Source organism: Erpetoichthys calabaricus, chromosome 3, assembly GCF_900747795.2.
Source record: "Erpetoichthys calabaricus chromosome 3, fErpCal1.3, whole genome shotgun sequence".
Taxonomy (NCBI): Eukaryota; Metazoa; Chordata; class Cladistia; order Polypteriformes; family Polypteridae; genus Erpetoichthys; species Erpetoichthys calabaricus.
In genome coordinates, this window is record NC_041396.2 from 154,325,957 (window position 1) to 154,344,869 (window position 18,913).

Below are 18,913 nucleotides of genomic sequence, written 5' to 3' on the forward strand. Positions count from 1 at the left end.
TCATTGTGTTCCACCTATTATGAATCTCCCACAGAGCATTTGAAGCAAGTCAAATGAAAATAAATGTGATATTTTCTTACACCCAGAATGCACGACTAGTCTCTTCTGCCCTTTTATCTAAACAGATCCAGCAATGGGAGCAAAATCTGGAGAAATTCAACATGGATTTGTTCCGCATACGGTGTTACCTAGCCAGCCTGCGGGGAGGAGAACTTCCCAATCCTAAGAGTCTTCTTTCAGCAGCCAGTCGTCCATCCAAAGTGGCACTTAGCAGGCTCGGTATCTTTTCTGTTTCATCATTTCATGCCCTGGTAAGGCTGAAATATAAGATCATGTTGTTTTTCAAATGATGATCTAATAAAGTATAAAGACTAGTTCCTGTACATCTAGTAACTTCCACAGTAATAATACAGAATACTAATATCAAATGAAGAGTACAATATCCTAAATGTGTGTGCTGGCAGATGTTTGAGTAGCTGTTCATTATATGTATATGTTTAATATTTTTTCATTGATGGTAAGCATGCTTTTATGATTTCACAAATATATGTACAACTTCTTGTGTTCTTTACCTTGTGTTTGGTGCCATGATTTATTAAAAGCAGTTTATATGTGGAAACGTGTGTGTTTTGAGGCTGGATACACAGATGCTGTTTAATAGCCCATTAATCCAGATAGGATTCATTTATGTAGAAAATGTCTTGATTTTATAACAAGATACATATAAAAGTGAGGCCTACAGTATTTTTTTTTCTTGATAAGTAATAATGAAACTACCTTGATTATTAGAAAGATGAATTAATTTCAGCACATAGTACTATCTATCTATCTCTATCTATCCTAGTATTGTATAAAGCAATGAGGCTAACAAAAAAGAAAATGTGACATTATATGATTCCCAAGAAATTTTTAATGAAATATTAGAATGTTGTATTCATCCACTTTTAATTTCAAATAATCAGAGAGGATCATAGTCTTGATCAGTGTGCATGAATTCAATCTTAACAGAACTTTAGTGTCACTCAGATTTTTGAAGCACAGTTTGAACTACAAAAAGAACAATTAGCCCTTCCCTTTTATGCTGTGATCTCAATAAATAATCAGTTGAGAATGGCAAAAATCAACTGAAATCTGCTTTTCTCATTACACATGAGAACATTTTCAATTTCTAATTTCCAGTTCCTCCCAGAAAATGGACAGTATAGTTTAAATGGGACTAGTTACAAGAGCCTAGGAGATGCCAAGCTTATGGTGGACAAGCCTCTGTCTATGGCATAAACTCTGTGTCTCTGGTTGGTTATATTTGGTCCAAAGACATTAATCTAAGAGAACCTATAATTTGATTGCCTGTTGCTTAAATGCATCCTATAGGTATCAAACTGATATTTCCTGTATGAGCAAATTATATATAACAAATAACTGAGGATTTTTTTGGTTAAGATCACTTTATTATCCTAACTGACATTATATTTTATATTGGTATTTATTTTACACTCATCCAAAACGAATTAAAACCCCATAAATGCAAAGCATGAATATTTCTGTACTTGAATTAGTGATTTTCACTTTGTCAGAAAGTAGGTCTGTTTTAGAGAACTTTAAACCCTTAAGGTTACACTCTACAACTTTAAACAATTAGCCATGCTGCTTATATAAAATATGACAGGTATTAAAATGTGGGCTTAAGAAAATTGTGTGTACTCTTTCCCTGAACAGATATGCTCAAGAGATGAAGCAACCCTGAGGAAACGTTCACTCTCCCTCTCTCAAAGGATGAAAAACAAAAGGGGTCTTTTCTCCTCTCTTAAAGGTCTGGATAGTATAACCAAACGTGGAAAAGAAAAAAGACCTTCAGTGTCCCAGGTACAAGACCTCAATACCTAAAATATATAAAAAATGTAAAGCTGCAAAATGCACTGTTGTTACAGAGTAGCTTTATCATCTGGTTATAAACTTTGTAAAACTGATATTTGTAGTTATAAACTTTGTAAAACTGATATTTGTAATAACAGGTAGCAGATTAATGGTTAATTGTGGAGATGTCAGTAGCCACTCATACTACATTGTCTGTAGGGCAGTCTTTATAGGCGTGTTACAAGTAATGTGGGCCAAGATTTTATCCATGTAACAGATGCACAATTTTAAGTCTGTCATTAGTGAAATTATGATGAATTAGTTTTTTAACTTTCAGTTAAATCAATGAAAACATTTGGATTGAAGGAACTGATGCTGCTGCAGGTGGGGTACCATGTGTAAGTCCAATACTCATGTAAAACAGCAGTTGTTGTGGCCATTTTCATTTTTTTCTTTACTTGCACTTCAATCATATCCATCCTACTGATCACCCTAAAGTTGCACATAATTCAGATTAAGGTATATGTCGTTAAAAGCTATATTTTTTCTAGTATAGTTTTAGAAAACTACAAGAATTAGTTGTTTGAAATTAACTAAACCATCCCTTTCACTCACAATACCCAAGAATTAGTGTATTGTAAATGGAAAGAGGAAACATCTCTTTGTCTATTACGCTTGACTTTGATAAGAACTTCAAGTTGTGTTTAAGGTTCATGTATTGTAACTGTCATTTTCTATCTTTAACAATTCATCAGCTGTAAAATGGTTCTTTATTTTCAGTTTTCAACAGATCCATAATGCTAAACATTACATTTTGTAACATAACATATTATTCACAAACTTCAATGTGTTACTTCAGATTTGTCCGAGTTGAAATTCTTTTTTAGCCTTCATGTACAGTATGATAAGCAGATTGGGACTTCTGGATCACTGCAATGAAGAAAGAACTGCTATGAAATATTAAGCGCTTGATATTGGAGATACTGCACAACAGTGGAATATGCCTTAGAGCATCTAGCAGATGGCTAGTGCTCTTTAAGGGCTGGATGTTATTAAATATTAAAAAAAAAAAAAATTAAAAAGTAGGCGGGTTACTTGTTGTGCCAAAAGTAAGCAGATAAGCTTAAAAACTATTAAAATTGTGCAATTTATAAGTTATTTTTTATGTAACCATTTGTACCAAAATGATTATTTTACGTAACAAATATTGTCTGGGGGTGACATTGATATTGTATATTGGACATGGACATTATAATCACGTAAACCAGTCTGCTATTCTAGGGGTTCTGGCACCAATATCCATTTCATCCCACCCCTAGCCTTGTCCCTACAGATCTAAACACCCATAATTGTTACATAAATGGACCCATCCCCACCAGGTGCTCCTCGCCACTTACTACATATCAACAGCCTCCCAGTTGAGGTGAGCATTGTGCTATTCTTACAGAGAGCAGCAGACAACAAATAACATCCTTGGAGCAGTGTATAATGTTGCTCTGAAATGATCTCTTCTCAACTGACACAAACTACAGCTGCATAATACTAGGCGGGGGATATCAGAACCCTTATACCCCATTCACATCCAAGTCAAGTATAGGATAGTAGAAAGAAGCTTTAATTAGTGGAGGTCTGGCTTTAGAGCCAGTTCCTTCTTATCTAGCTGACATTTTTCAACTACCTGAAATGCCCGCCACCCAACTCTCACCTTTCAAGTAACAAACTTGTTTTTTTTTGTTTAGTATAATCACATTATTTAAACTGCATAGTAAACAAATTTGGTTTCATTTGTATACATGTATTTTTTTTAAAGTTATTTCAATAACTGTTCCTGCAATTAATGCATTAATACATCAATTATAGATTGAAAGTGTATGCTGCAGATCATATAAATAAACTTCTGCTGCAGTCCTCTGATTGAATTCGCCTTTCTTGTATACCACACGTATCTTCTGCTTCAGAATTTTGAACTACTTGTACATTTTTATTATTAGTTATAAAAAAGTTTGATGCTTATAGTTACTGTATCTTAGCAGTTTTATTAGTTTCATTTCATTGTAAATGTATTTTTATATACCATATATTGTCTTAATATAGTCTACTATTTGGTTGGTTAAAAAATTATTTTAAATAATATTCTTAATTATTGAAAAATTATTTTAAATAATATTCTTAATTATTGAAAAATGTAAATTTTTTTATGACAAGCACCAAATTTGGTGAAAGATATTATTTAAGCATTAATCCAATGCTGTTTTTCAGATTTTTGAAAACACCGGTTCACAGAGAACATCATTTTTACTAAACCCAAACAGTTGTGAGGTGAGCATATTTTTTACACTAACCATTAAAAACAGCTTTCCTTTTTTATGCACAAAATTTTGGTGTCTGTAAAGCTTATTTTATATTTCCTTGAATCTCTTTGCTTTCCCTGACTTTAGCAGTTTATCTGTACCTTTCAAAATTACACCGTGTATTTGTTTCTGATTTTTATTTTTGATATTTCTAGTACTGTTTCCTAAAGCCATTCAGTTGTTTTTTATTTTCCCATTTCCTTTTCTGACCACAACTAAGTAAGTTTATTGTAGAACTCCAAAAACTTTTCCAGTTTGGATGAACCTCTCTATTATTGAACTTTCTTGGCCCCTGAAACTTGATAGATGTGGAATACAAGGCATGCTTTTTAAAATAAGGGGAATGAGCAAGCAGTTAGGTAAACAACTGTCCCAACCTGACTAGTGCCTCTTCTTTACGAAAACCTGTCCTCTCCTCTTAATACTTGGTCTGATGAACAGTTATTAAATTAGTGTCCTGTCTGTAGCCACAGTGTTCACTGCTTATTGTGCCAAGATGAGGAGGAAGAATATTTTGGGCCAATGAACACAGCAGACAAAGAAAGAGATCTCTGAACCAGCAAGGGAAATTGGGGAGCTTGTCATAAGGATAGAAAACCATTACCCTACTCTTTATATTACCCTTTTTCTATGTATTCTTTGTCTGAAAAAAAACACCTTAAAATGAGTTGCATTTAAATCAACCGGCCTTCCGTTATCATTTTTGTCTGAACCTTATTGCAAGTTTGACAGCACACCAGAATTTTCAGTATATCGACCATTGTTAATGTGGGCAAAATTTCCTCTGAGAAGCAACACTGGATCATGTTCAGGCTTTAGAAGATAACAACTTTCAGGTATTGCATTATATATGCTAGTTATAAAGGTGCCTGCTAGGTTTGTTGATATTTAGCTCCTTAGAGAGGAACATGAAAAATTATACCATATGTGGCTCTACTTTTCTACTATTTATATATCCATTTTATGTAAGTCCAGATTGATTTAGTCCATTATTTTCTAAACTGTTTTGTCATGACCAGGGTCACTGGAGGGTGGTGCTGGAGCCTATCTCAACTAGCATAGGATGCAAGGCAGGAAACAAACCCTGGACAGGGCGCCAGTCCATCTCAGGGTGAAAACACACACACTAGGGCCAATTTAGTATCGCCAATCCTCCTAACTTTCATGTCTTAGAACTGTGTGAGGAAGCTAGAGCACCCGGAGGAAACCCACACAGTAAAGGGGAGTACAAGCAAACTCCACGCTGTGAGGACCTGAGATGCAATCCCTGGTCTACATACTGCGAGGCAGTAGCGCTATACCACTGTGTCACCATTCCGCACCAAATTGAATTCTTTTGTTATTTATTAATTATTATTCTTACCTAATTTTAATTAGTTTTTTTCTTTTTCTGCAACTATTTCCTGAACATCATGTGTATAGCACTTTGACCTTACAATCTGTGTATGAAAATGTGCTATTGAAATAAATGTTATTGTTATCTCAGATAAGTAATTTATTCATAATGTTTGCCTATACTGTGTGTGATGTCTTGTTGATGTCCACTACATAAATTAAGTATCCATATTCCTCTTTGATTGTCAAAAAGGTAAAGAAATGGTGTTTGCCATTTTGAGATGGAAATCTGTTTGATCATTTTTCATGTTTGTTGGAGAGGGGTGGCAAGTAGTGACTGAATATAAATAATACGAGAATGTATGATAAAATAAATTAGAGCATTAATACAAAAATATCATCTCTATATGTGATTATCACATTTTTAACTGTGTGTTCCAAATAGTCCATGACATTTTGCTGTCTTTTCATAACAGCTTTGTCTCTCTAAGTGTTGCCTGGTTAAGTGGTCTGGCTAAATTACAATTTGAAGAAACCCTAGCAGATTGCTAAATAGGCAGACAGGAATGTATCTCATTTGTGTTGTTGCTATATTGAAGGCCGTTGTAAGGAACTCTGGAAATATGGAACTTTATGAAATTAGTACATGCAGGTTCACTTAACCAAGTGTAATTAAAAATGACTGTGGCCATAATTGTAAAAATATATTAACTTCAAATATGCCACAATTGTTATTTTAAAAGTGAGCTTTTGTTAGTTGATGAAAAGACTTACTGTATAGACAATAGAACATGTAATGAATTTAATTATTGGCTGTGCCAGTTTATTTAATTCACATTCTAAATTTTCATGGGATAAAGAATGTTAAATTCTTGCTGCTTGAATAATTTAAAAGTTTGTCACAAAACGATTTTTTCCACCCATACAAAACCTCATTGGCCTCACTGAGTCTATGCTTGAAATCAGGGACTCCTAGTGAAAAACAGACCTTTGTTTTGGAATGTAAAATGTAACTAAGAATAATAACAAAAAAGGTTCTATGACTGGGGAGCAGGCAGAGAAGTACTTCACTAGCCATCCGGCTTGAGCCAATCAGTTTTCATCAGTGTAATCTGAGAAAGGAAAGAGAGTATTGCCTTTCATCAGGATAAAACAGATTGGAATGCATCCAGAAATCGTGTTCTTTCACTTCATGCCAGAAGGACATGGTTGAATGTCCATTATTTTCTTTGAACATTTGAATCTTGTCCAGTACTGTTTTATTCTGCTAGATGTCAGTGAGGTTAATATTAGTAGCTGTATTAGCATGAACATGAAGTCAGCAGCAGTCCTTTTTTGGCACTGATGCTAACAATGAGGCAATTGAGAAAATATATGGTATATAGTTAGGATTTAATATTAGTGTAAATCTCGTACACTGGTACAGAATAATTCGTAATGCATGTAAATCTTGCAACTTTTGTGCACACACAAACTTCCTTAAAGTTTAATATGCATTTTCCCATTTATTATGATGATCTTCAATAGATTTTATTTATTTTCTCTATAAAGGAAAGTCATAGACTTTAACAGAGGTTTAGTGAGGACACACTACATTCAATCGGCCCTGCCTGTTTTGATTGGGGTTATTTATACATTTTTTTTGCTCTTTCCTGGGGATTTCTTTGGGACTCCTTGATGGATATTATGAGGTTTCTCAGGTTGAGGAATACGAATCAATATTAATTTTGCCCTATCTTAGTTCCTGAGGAAATTCTAAGTAATTTGTAACGCCTTATTTCTGTGCTTTTTTGCATATTGACAGGTGGCACCATCTTGGTGGTTTTTCTGATGACTGTCCCCAGGAACATACTCACATGGCATCGTTTTTTGTTTCCCTACAAGTTAAACCTTTGCATTGCACTTTGTTTCAAACTCCATTCTTACTAGTCTGATGATCAAAACAGGCTTTTATGTCTGAATTAGGAATTACTTCTAGGGCTGGGGTCTCCGGCTCCAGTCCTAGAGAGCTACTGTGGCTGCAAGTTTTCATTCTAACTGTTTTCTTAATTAGTGACCAGTTTTTGCTGCTAATTAACTATTTGCCTTTATTTTAATTGACTTTTCTTGAGACTGACTGCTGAATTGATTCTTTTTTCCTTAAACGGCACCTAAATATAAATTTGATGTGAAGTGAGCCAACAGATGACCAACTAAGCTAGGATCTCAAACTCCAACCAACTTCACTTCATTCAGCTTCTTAATTTGAAGCCAATTCTCATTGTTAATTAAACCCGCTATTTAATTCCATGGCACTCGTTCTGCCATGCCAGACATTTCCAAAACTGTTGATTTTCTTTTTTCTGTTTTGTGGACCTGAGCCGATCAACATTACTGAGACCTTCACCTTTCTTTATTTTCAGTTATTGTGTGATGGAGGCAGGTTGTTGTTTATGTGTTGGTACATTTTGTTTCTTAATATTGTTTGGTTGCTAATTAAGGAAAAAAAATAATTAAGGGGCCTGAGTCTTAAGATGTGCATCAATTAAAATTAAGGCAAAGAGTTAATTAGCAGAAAAATCTGGTCACTAATTAAGTAAAAGGGGTTAGAATGAAAACCTGCAGCCACGGTAGCTCTCCAGGACTGGAGTTGGAAACCCCTGTTCTAGGGAAAGCTCAGCTATCAAGAATGGCCTAGGGCCATCTTGCTAGAACTTCACCTGCCAGCCACAGGTGTCCCTGCAAATCCTGGCCACCATTATTCTTTTAAAAGGGCCAGGCAACTCTGTAGGTGACCTTCCAGTCATAAATGGCAGCAGGAAGACCATTTAGTAATAGCTACCATAAAGGCACTCATAAAAATGAAAACCAGAACTCAAAAAATAAATTTTTTAAATTTCTTGTCTTATTCTATTAAATTTCATGCAGATGATGATGCAAGATTAGGTTTATTATTTATCTGATAGTGTATTTTGTAAAGCTAAAAGCTTCAAAGATGAAAAAGATTTTGCCATGCAATTCTAAAATATGATCACATAGACCAAGCCTCTTTAGGGCATGTGCCTAAAAAAAATGGAATGTGTTGGTGCTGCACTGTAATAACATTTCACACTACAGTGGTCCCAGCTAATGCAGAGTGATTTTCAGAAGATACCAGTGCCAGGTACCGATGGGAAGGCTAATCCTTTATTATTGCAGAGAGCACATTTAAGGTCCTGTACCGAGTGAGCTTGAACATTTGTTGTTACTTTCAGTATTTAATAATAGGGGTTATTTCAGAAATGTAAGAAGAGCAGAATAATTTTGATCACTTCTTCCTCCCTCGGCGTATTGAATACAAGTGTAATGTTGTTTTCTGTACCTGCTTTTTCAGCATAATAATGCATTTACAAAATCTTGTTTGTCATTTATATCTTGTATTTTCTACTTAATGGATTGCAAACAGACCATTCATATTCTCACGGTATGCATATCAGGTTTCTATGATTAGCAACTGTCTTCTGTGGTATGATAAATGCAGCACTACTTTTACTTTGGCAAGTAAAAACAAAAAAAAAAAAATCAAAAACATAGCTGCTTTTCAAGACCAGCCTGTCGGAGTCGGCTAATCAGAGAGCTTTGTCTGAAAGACCAACATAATGTTTTTGTTGTAGACTTCTCCTTTGGTGTGCTTTGAATTTTTTGAGACAATTAAAGTATTACTATTTTTAGTGTGGGCGGCACGGTGGCTCAGTGGTAGCGCTGCCGCCTTGCAGTTAGGAGACCTGGGTTCGCTTCCCAGGTCCTCCCTGAGTGGAGTTTGCATGTTCTCCCCGTGTCTACGTGGGTTTCCTCCGGGTGCTCCGGTTTCCTCACACAGTCCAAAGACATGCAGGTTAGGTACATTGGTGATCCTAAATTGTCCCTAGTGTGTGCTTGGGGTGTGTGTGTGTGTGTGTGTGTGTGTGTGTGTGTGTGTGTGTGTGTGTGTGTGCGTGCGCGCCCTGCGGTGCCGAGGGTTTGTTTCCTGCCTTGTGCCCTGTGTTGGCTGGGATTGACTACAGCAGACCCCCGTTACCCTGTGTTAGGTTATAGCGGGTTGGATAATGGATAGATGGATATTTTTAGTGCAGGTAACCTAAAAATGAAAAACCTTTGAGTAATGAGTTTATAAGTCATTTATTATTATTAATGGCTGCATGATGCTCTTAGGTGTGGCTAGGTGGGACTCCAACCATAAGGAAATGAGGGTCAGATAGATGGAGGTATATGATTGCATGCAAGAAGAGTATGCTTTATTTTCTTGACGTTCATGTGAGTTTTTCTTTATTAAAAGAATCGCCTGCAGATTAGTAAGGATTTGAAGGGTTGGTAGGTACAGTATCACCTATATTGTTGCTTTAGAAGGGACTGTTAAGTGCCAACAGATTATTAGTAAGTTTAACAACTTCTGCAAAACTTTGTGAGCAAATCTCATGAAATGAAGCACTCTCTGTACCATGTTTTCTTGAAACTTATAGTACATTATATTATAGTACATTATAATACATTTTATTTATATTGCTTCTTTCACATGCTCAAGGTGCTTCACAGAGTCTTATAAAGAAACAGGAGGTACAGGTGCTGGTCATAAAATTAGAATATCATGACAAAGTTGATTTATTTCAGTAATTCCATTCAAAAAGTGAAACTTGAATATTAGATTCATTCATTACACACAGACTGATGTATTTCAAATGTTTATTTCTTTTAATGTTGATTATAACTGACAACTAATAAAAGTCCCAAATTCAGTATCTCGGAAAATTAGAATAGCAATTAAGGCCAATGCAAAAAAAGGATTTTTAGAAATGTTGGCCAACTGAAAGGTATGAACATGAAAAGTATGAGCATGTACAGCACTCAATATTTAGTTGGGGCTCCTTTGGCCTGGATTACTGCAGCAATGCGGCGTGGCATGGAGTCGATCAGTCTGTGGCACTGCTCAGGTATTATGAGAGCCCATGTTGCTCTGATAGTGGCCTTCAGCTCTTCTGAATTGTTGGGTCTGGCGTATTGCATCTTCCTCTTCACAATACCCCATAGATTTTCTATGGGGTTAAGGTCAGGCGAGTTTGCTGGCCAATCAAGGACAGGGATACCATGGTCCTTAAACCAGGTACTGGTAGCACACACACTGTGTGCAGGTGTCAGGTCCTGTTGGAAAATGAAATCTGTATCTCCATAAAGTTTGTCAGCAGCAGGAAGCATGAAGTGCTCTAAAACTTCCTGGTAGACAGCTGCGTTGACCTTGGACCTCAGAAAACAAAATGGACCAACACCAGCAGATGACGTGGCACCCCAAACCATCACTGACTGTGGAAACTTTACACTGGACCTCACGCAACGTGGATTCTGTGCCTCTCCTCTCTTCCTCCAGACTCTGGGACCTTGATTTCCAAAGGAAATGCAAAATTTACTTTCATCAGAGAACATTACTTTGGACCACTCAGCAGCAGTCCAAAGGCGAGACGCTTCTGACGCTGTCTCTTGTTCAAGAGTGGCTTGACACAAGGAATGCGAAAGCTGAAACCCATGTCTTGCATACGTCTGTGCGTGGTGGTTCTTGAAGCACTGACTCCAGCTGCAGTCCACTCTTTGTGAATCTCCCTCACATTTTTGAATGGGTTTTGTTTCACAATCCTCTCCAGGGTGCGGTTATCCCTATTGCTTGTACACTTTTTTCTACCACATCTTGTCCTTCCCTTCGCCTCTCTATTAATGTGCTTGGACGCAGAGCTCAGTGAACAGCCAGCCTCTTTAGCAATGACCTTTTGTGTCTTGCCCTCCTTGTGCAAGGTGTCAATGGTCGTCTTTTGGACAACTGTCAAGTCAGCAGTCTTCCCCATGATTGTGTAGCCTACAGAACTGGACTGAGAGACCATTTAAAGGCTTTTGCAGGTGTTTTGAGTTAATTAGCTGATTAGAGTGTAGCACCAGGTGTCTTCAATATTGAACCTTTTCACAATATTCTAATTTTCCAAGATACTGAATTTGGGACTTTCATTAGTTGTCAGTTATAATCATCAACATTAAAAGAAATAAACATTTGAAATACATCAATCTGTGTGTAATGAATGAATCTAATATACAAGTTTCACTTTTTGAATGGAATTACTGAAATAAATCAACTTTGTCATGATATTCTAATTTTATGACCAGCACCTGTATATGTAACATTAGATACAAATGTTTCCTGAATAGAACACTAAAACGGATATGATAGAGGATATACAAAGGCATTAAATAGTATAAAAAAATCAACAAACCAGAGTAAATTGCTAAATTCGATATTAAAAGAAAAGCCTAGCAAATAACATCATTTGTGATGTAACACACACACAAATTATACTGAGCATCTGGATAGAGAGTAAGACTGAAAGAGGAAGCAGAATGGCAGGTTAAGTAAAAACCCTTCCTGAACTAATGAATTTGAAGTTGTTTTTTAAAAGAATGAATGGAGTCAGCTGCTCTAATTAATTTTGGGATGTCATTCCAAAGTCTGGGTGCTGTACAGCTAAAGGCTCTGTCACCCATAGAGTGCAGTGTGGAGCACAACAAGATTGCCAGAATCAGAGGACCTTAGTGAGCGAACAAGGGCATAGTGATGGAGAAGATCACTGATGTAGTCCAGTGCGAATCCATTTAAAACTTTGTAGGTTAATAATAGAATTTTACATAATTCTGTAAGACACAGGGATCCAGTGGTGGTATAGCAGGATGGGTGTTATGTGCTCGCTGTTGCTGGTCTGTGTTAGGACTCTTGCAGCAGAGTTTTGAACTAACTGGAGCTTTGATAAAAGATTACAAGTGGCACTTGCCAGTAGGGAGTTACAACAATCAATGCAGAATGTGATTAAAGCATGGACAAGTGTCTCAGCATTAGAAAAGAAGAGGAGTAAAAAAAAATGGGATATGTTACGAGGTGAAATGGGCGGAATAAGAAAGGGGGAATCAAAAGTGACACCAAGATTCCTTGTATCAGAGTCTGATGAGATCATTGTCAAGAGAGACTGAGAAAGGAGCTCATTTTCTTAAGTTGTACTTTAGTGTCAATTTGCAGGAGTTCAGTTTTGTTGCAATTTAATTTTAAAAATTTCTGCTCCAACCAGGTTTTAATTTCAGTGAGGCAAGTTGTGAGCTGAGAAAGCCCTGATGAAGTTTCACTTTTAACATTGAAATAGAGTTGAGTATCATCTGCATAAAAATGATAACCCAGTCCATAGCTATGAATAATATGGCCATTAGCAAGCATACAGACACAGAAGAGCAGAAGGCTGAGGACAGAGCTCTCAGGAACCCCTTGAGTGACCGGTACTGAGCTGGATCTGCTGTTGCCAAACTAACAAACTCTTGCCTGAGAGTCAGGTAGGACTTGAGCCACTGGAGGGCAGTGTCAGAAATACCCATGTTCTCCATTCTGGAGAGTAGAATGTCATGTCAAATGCTTTACAAAGATCTAACAGAATTAATATGCTGGTTTGCCCTGAGTTTGCTGCCATAAGCAAATCATTGGTTACCCGAAACAGAACAATTTCAGAGCTGTGCTGCACCCTGAAACCAGACTGACAGGGTTCCATCAAATTATTAGAAGTAAAGTAATTGGTGATTTGGGAGGCTACAACATGCTCAAGAACTTTTGACAGAAAGGGTAAGTGAGAAATAGGCCGAAAATGTTTACGTTTGTCAGTATCAAGACACACATTTTTTTTTTATCATTGGGGTTACAGAAGCGGTTTTGAAAGTGGCTGGCACGAAGCCAGTGTCAAGAGATGTATTTATCATTGTCATTAACAGTCGGGAATATGGCATGAAGGCAGGATTTAAGACATTTGGTGGGGAAGGGGTCCAGTACACAGATATTGGGCCTCATCTTACAAAGCAGGTCATTAAAAAATGCATATGTGACTGGTGAAAATTTAGAAAAGCAGCTGGATGGAATGGGAAGACAGGAAAAGATATAAATGGATGATAGATTTATGTTAATTGAATTATTTAGATCTTTAATTTTATTGTGGAAAAAGTGGAAGAATTTTTCAGACTTTCTTTAGAGGAGGTAATTGGGCCAGATCCAGGTTAAAGTAGTTTATTAACTTCAGAGAGCAAAACCCTTAGGTTATCATGGCTACTTTCTATTATTTTGCCATAATGTGTGTTCTTGGCTGCAGTTAGTGCATCCCTGTAAGCCCTTTGATTGTCAGAGAAAGCCTGGTTGTGCCAGGCGAGGCCAGTCTTATGTGCCATCCTCTCAAGGTCTCATCCAGCTGCTTGCATAGACTGTAACTGAATTGTACAATGGAAATGAGCGCTTAAAGGAAAGCTCCTTATGCTATATAGGAACTGTTTTATCTAGTGCTGAAAGAAGGGCTTTGTTTTATTGGTCAACAAGACTATCTAGTGTTGATGGAATAGGTGAAAAGAGAAAAAGAAACTAGCAAGGATAGAGGGACAGATATTTTTAAGGTTTCTAAAAGTAATTTGAAGTTTCAGGTAAGAGGGGGAGAGGTAATGAGACAGTGAAATGCACTGCTTTATGATCAAAGAGTTTGTTTCAGACAAACAAGCCAGATGTACAGATCAAGTCCAATATATGACCACCAGAGTGAGTAGGAAAATCAACATGTTGCATCAAGTGAAAACAGTCCAGTAAGGATAGGAACTCATTTCTCAGCTTGCAAGTAGTAATGTCAGAATGGATTTTGAAATCATCAAGAAGGATGACTCTCTGCGCACGGGACCTTAAGTGGTTTAATATTTCAGTCAGATCAGATAAAAAAGACACATTATATTTTGGGTGGCGATAGAGAATAATGAGAAAGACAGGACCTGATTTTGTTATGAGCTCAAGAGCCAGACACTCGAAAGACAATGGGCAGTCAATTGGGATTCTTTTTATGTTTAGTTCTGCTCTAACTTACATTGAGTTAAAGGGTAGAGCTATTCATACACATTTTAGAAAAGCTGCAATTAAATTACACCACTTAAAAGACATCCATACTTGAAGAAAAAAAAAACTGAATAAAGCCATCCTGCTTCATATGTTTGCCTGGAGTACTCGCAGAGAAGGGCAACTTAGTACCAGATGAATCAGTGTTCTTGTTTTATTTAACTGTAATGTATCTGAAAGTAATTTGCAGTTTAAGAAATAAGTGATGGTTGTCTGTAATAAAATTAAAACACTATTGTCATGTCAAATCCATGTGAGGGATATGAGATAAGTGAAACCATGAAACCTGCAAACACAATTGCTAAAGGAGGAGGAACACCAATTAAGGTAGTTTGTTTTCAGCTTTCATCACGCACATGACCTTGAAGCTGTAGTAAGCAATGTCAAGAAATGAGTGGTGGTTAGAAATGGTCAGCTATCCATATTTAATGAAATGATACAAATCAGATTAATAAGTTTATGGTTACACTCATCAAGTGTGTACAGTAAGATCATACTGGTAGGATGACCGACAAAAGGAGTAACATCGCCATAAACAAAGTCAGTTTTGTTTTTTTGTTTATTTTTTTCTTTTGGAAACTTGTTATATTTCACATCAAGTTAAACAAGGTATCTTTTTAAAACAAAATGGAAAATGGAGTTTGAGTTGGCCATTCCTTTTAGTCAGGTTCCTGGTGGATCCTGGGTGGGGATTACCACCTCAAAGCTGTCTGCAGATGGGTGGAAACTATGAACTAATACATGGGTTTAAACCTGTCCACTGAATCATGGCTTTAGCGAATGATAGGCTGGGAGACCCTTTGGCATGTTCTGCTGGAAAATTGGATGTGCCGTTACAGCTCTGTGTGGCATTGAATGAAAGAGCCTCAGTATTAGTCAACTAGTGGTTAAGAAAGAGACACAGTTCTGCACCAGGAAATAACACAACTTTCCTATGAGACAACTGCTTGAATAATTTTTCAACAACTATGTGAACAGGAGAATAAAAAGTACTTTGTGTCTTTTTGATGGGCCGTAGAATTATGTATATTTGTTTAACTTTATCAACAAACTTTTCTTTCCTGCATCCTATTTGAAACAAATTTACATATTTTTTCTTGCCATATTTAGTTGCACAATGTCAACACTGTGTTGTTTTTTTGTTTTTCCGTATGGTGAATTTTTACTTTTTTAATTATAGTAGTTTTGTAAATGCTATTAAAAAAAGATCTATGTCTTTGTTTAACAGAAACTTTACCTTCCCAGATAGACTGGGCAATTTGTTTCAGAACAATCATGTTATTAAATTTGGAACTTGGCAGCAATCGGACAGCATAAGCATACTATGAATATTTTGATGTAAAGTTCTCAAGGATAACAAGTTTATTCCTGATTCTTTATGCTCAATATTGTCAAGAACAGTTTAAAAAGTTTAAGTTTGTAGAATAAAAACAAACAAAACATCACCACACAGTGTAACTGTGCATTCTTTTACCAGATGACCTTGCATAGTGTTCCATTTAATGTTGCTTTTTGGGTTTTGATTTCATAACAAGTGTTCCTCATTCTGTAAACTATAAAAATTTTGTTTTTCATTTTTCAACAGAGGCTAGATGGCTCTTCTAATGTATGTTCAACAGCACCACCTGAAGACAGTGTGAGGGAAACTGCAGTTTATTTGCCTGAAAATCAGAAGGTGACAGTGGTTGTAAGACTGGAACACAAGGTGGAGGATGTGCTGGCCTTGGTGTGCAAGGTAGGGTGTAAAAGATGGAAGCATTTATCAATATCTGTTGTGCATTACTTAATGCTTTAGATTTTGTACACACTATTTCATATTCTGATAAATGCAATCCTAAAAGACAGATTTATAAAAATATAGGCTACTCTCAGATTTGCCTCTTCATCTTAATTTAAAAGGAAAAAGGTTTAAGCTGTGTAGGCAGAAAAGTTTTAATTCTGGCTATAAGTAATCTTTTCAGTTAGATAATTGGTTTATACAGGTGCGCTTATAGCACCTTCCAATAATGGGGCAGCTCACTACCTTTAAAACATTAGAAATTGTATATTTAGAGGGGTGTGATCCCCAGGAATAGAATAAACATAGCATCACTCAGAGGTTTCAGTGCACTGTTGAAGTGTTGGTGAAATGCACCAGATAGACAGACAGCCTTTAGTTTAGCCAATTACCTGGACGACTATTAATATATTTGCATAAAATATTGCTGCTTTTATTTGAAGAAAAAATATGATCCTTGACTTGACACTCAGCTCCATTATGCATTCTAGTTGTTTTTGTACTTTAGACCATGATTTTGGTGTGGATGTGGAATGCTTCTTGTTTTAGTTATGAAGAATTGTCGTCATGAAATTAAATGACATGGATGTCAGTCTTCTGTTTCATCTTTTTCCTGCTTTTACTTAATAAAGCAGTAAAATATCTGTTCTAGACTTTTGATCTTAGTGTAATGCTGCCTGGAAATGCATTTGCTTTCAGTGACCCTGTAACAGAGAAACTGGATGCTGAAAAGAGATGAGTGGTACATTACCTTTAGATACAGTGCGTCCATAAAGTATTCACAGCGCATGACTTTTTCCACATTTTGTTATGTTACAGCCTTATTCCAAAATTGATTAAATTCATTTTTTTCCTCAGAATTCTACACACAACTCCCCATAATGACAACGTGAAAAAAGTTTACTTGAGGTTTTTCCAAATTTATTAAAAATAAAAAAAATTGAGAAAGCACATGTACATAAGTATTTACAGCCTTTGCTCAATACTTTGTCGATGCACCTTTGGCAGCAATTATAGCATCAAGTCTTTTTGAACTAGGGGGCTCCGCCCCCTGCTCGCTTCGCTCGCCAACCCCTGGCGTTGGGACATGAGAAAGAGTCAGATGTATGAATTAGATATAGAATAGTGTGCAGCTTTGGATGATGCCCATAGAAATAACAAATAGAGTGTTTGTCATATATTAATGTTTTATTGGAATATTTCTTTGTATACAACATTAGTAGTAAAGATGGTGTCTTGTCCTTGAATGAGTCTTCCTTGGCATGGATTATTTATAATTTTAACTTTAACGTCAGATGAACGGCGAACACGTGAGAAGGCAACATAAAGTTGTCCATGTCCAAAAACGGGTTCAGAGAGGTAGATGCCAACTTTGTCCATGGTTTGTCCTTGTGATTTGTTGATGGTCATGGCAAATGCAGGTTTAATGGGGAACTGTCGGAGTTTCAATGTAAAAGGTAATTCTAGCTCAGAACTTGTAAGGTCAATTCTAGGAATGAGAACAGTATTGTTAGCATGTGATCCTGTAAGAACTGTTGCTTGAATAACATTGCGTGTCATGGTGTTGACGACTAACCGTGTGCCATTGCATAAACCCTGTTTTGTGTTAAGGTTTCTTAATAGCATGATTATTGTTCCGTTTTTAAGGGTAAGGTTGTATTGTGGTAATCCGGCAGGGTTAATAGTGTTCAAATATTCTAAGGGGAAATTTATATGTTCATTGTCGTCATCAGAGTCAACTTTGTCTGAGCTTAGAAAGATCTGTGTCTCTCCAGGAAGTAATGAAATGACTTGGTTATTAATGTGATTAACATTAATATTTTTTGGACATAATATAGTGCGTTGTGTTAACAGGGGTATTTGGTCTAATGTGATTGCTGTTCCAAATATCTCTTTTACTAAGTCGTCTGAGATAAAGGATTGTGGAATGGAAATAATATCTGGGTGAAGTCCATCTGTATTTGTGAGTGTACCATTTCCCAGTTGTATTAGCCAACTGTTATATTCTGGATCTGGACATCGCATGTTTTGTACCAACTGTACTGTTTTAAAGCAATGCCAATTGTCTGCGTATTTTAAGGTGGACTGAACAATAGCTGAGCGCATGGCATGTGGAACAATAGCTAAGCATTGTCTAAAATCTCCTCCTAATAAAAGAACTTTTCCTCCAAAGGGAATATTATTATTCATCAACGTTTGTAGAAGTTTATCAATGGTGTTGAGTAAGTGACTGGATGCCATTGTACATTCATCAATAATTATCAGTTTTGCAAGACGGATGTCTCGGGCATTGCTACTGTGAATGTTCATAGTGGATACTGATGTCTCTGTGATTGGGACCGGTATTTTGAATATCGAGTGACATGTACGACCATTTATTAACAGATTTGCTGCCACTCCGGTTGTAGCAGATGCGATAATCATCTGTTGTCTTGCAGCAAAGAAATGTATAAGTGTTTCATAAAGGTATGTTTTTCCGCTTCCTCCAGGGCCGTCAAGAAAGAAGCATTTGGGTATAGGGCTGTTGTCCTCCGTGGCATGAATAATTTGTTGAAAAGCATCAGATTGTAATTCATTTAAAGAGGAAAGCATAGTTTGTGCAATTCGTTCTTCTTGTTGTAGATCAATAGGTGTGTAATTTATATCCGGTAA

The 18,913-nt window shown here is 36.5% G+C and overlaps 1 protein-coding gene across 4 annotated transcripts in view; it reads left to right on the plus strand.

Annotated features, from left to right (window-relative positions):
• tiam2a (TIAM Rac1 associated GEF 2a) overlaps window positions 1-18,913 on the plus strand; it is a 324,201-nt gene that overhangs the window by 206,747 nt on the left and 98,541 nt on the right. For all 4 annotated transcript variants that reach the window (XM_051925155.1, XM_051925156.1, XM_028797416.2 and 1 more), the window contains 4 exons: window positions 126-311; window positions 1,717-1,863; window positions 4,114-4,173; window positions 16,070-16,219. In XM_051925155.1, the coding sequence (XP_051781115.1) occupies window positions 126-311; window positions 1,717-1,863; window positions 4,114-4,173; window positions 16,070-16,219 (543 nt within the window). The remainder of the gene's footprint in view (window positions 1-125; window positions 312-1,716; window positions 1,864-4,113; window positions 4,174-16,069; window positions 16,220-18,913) is intronic.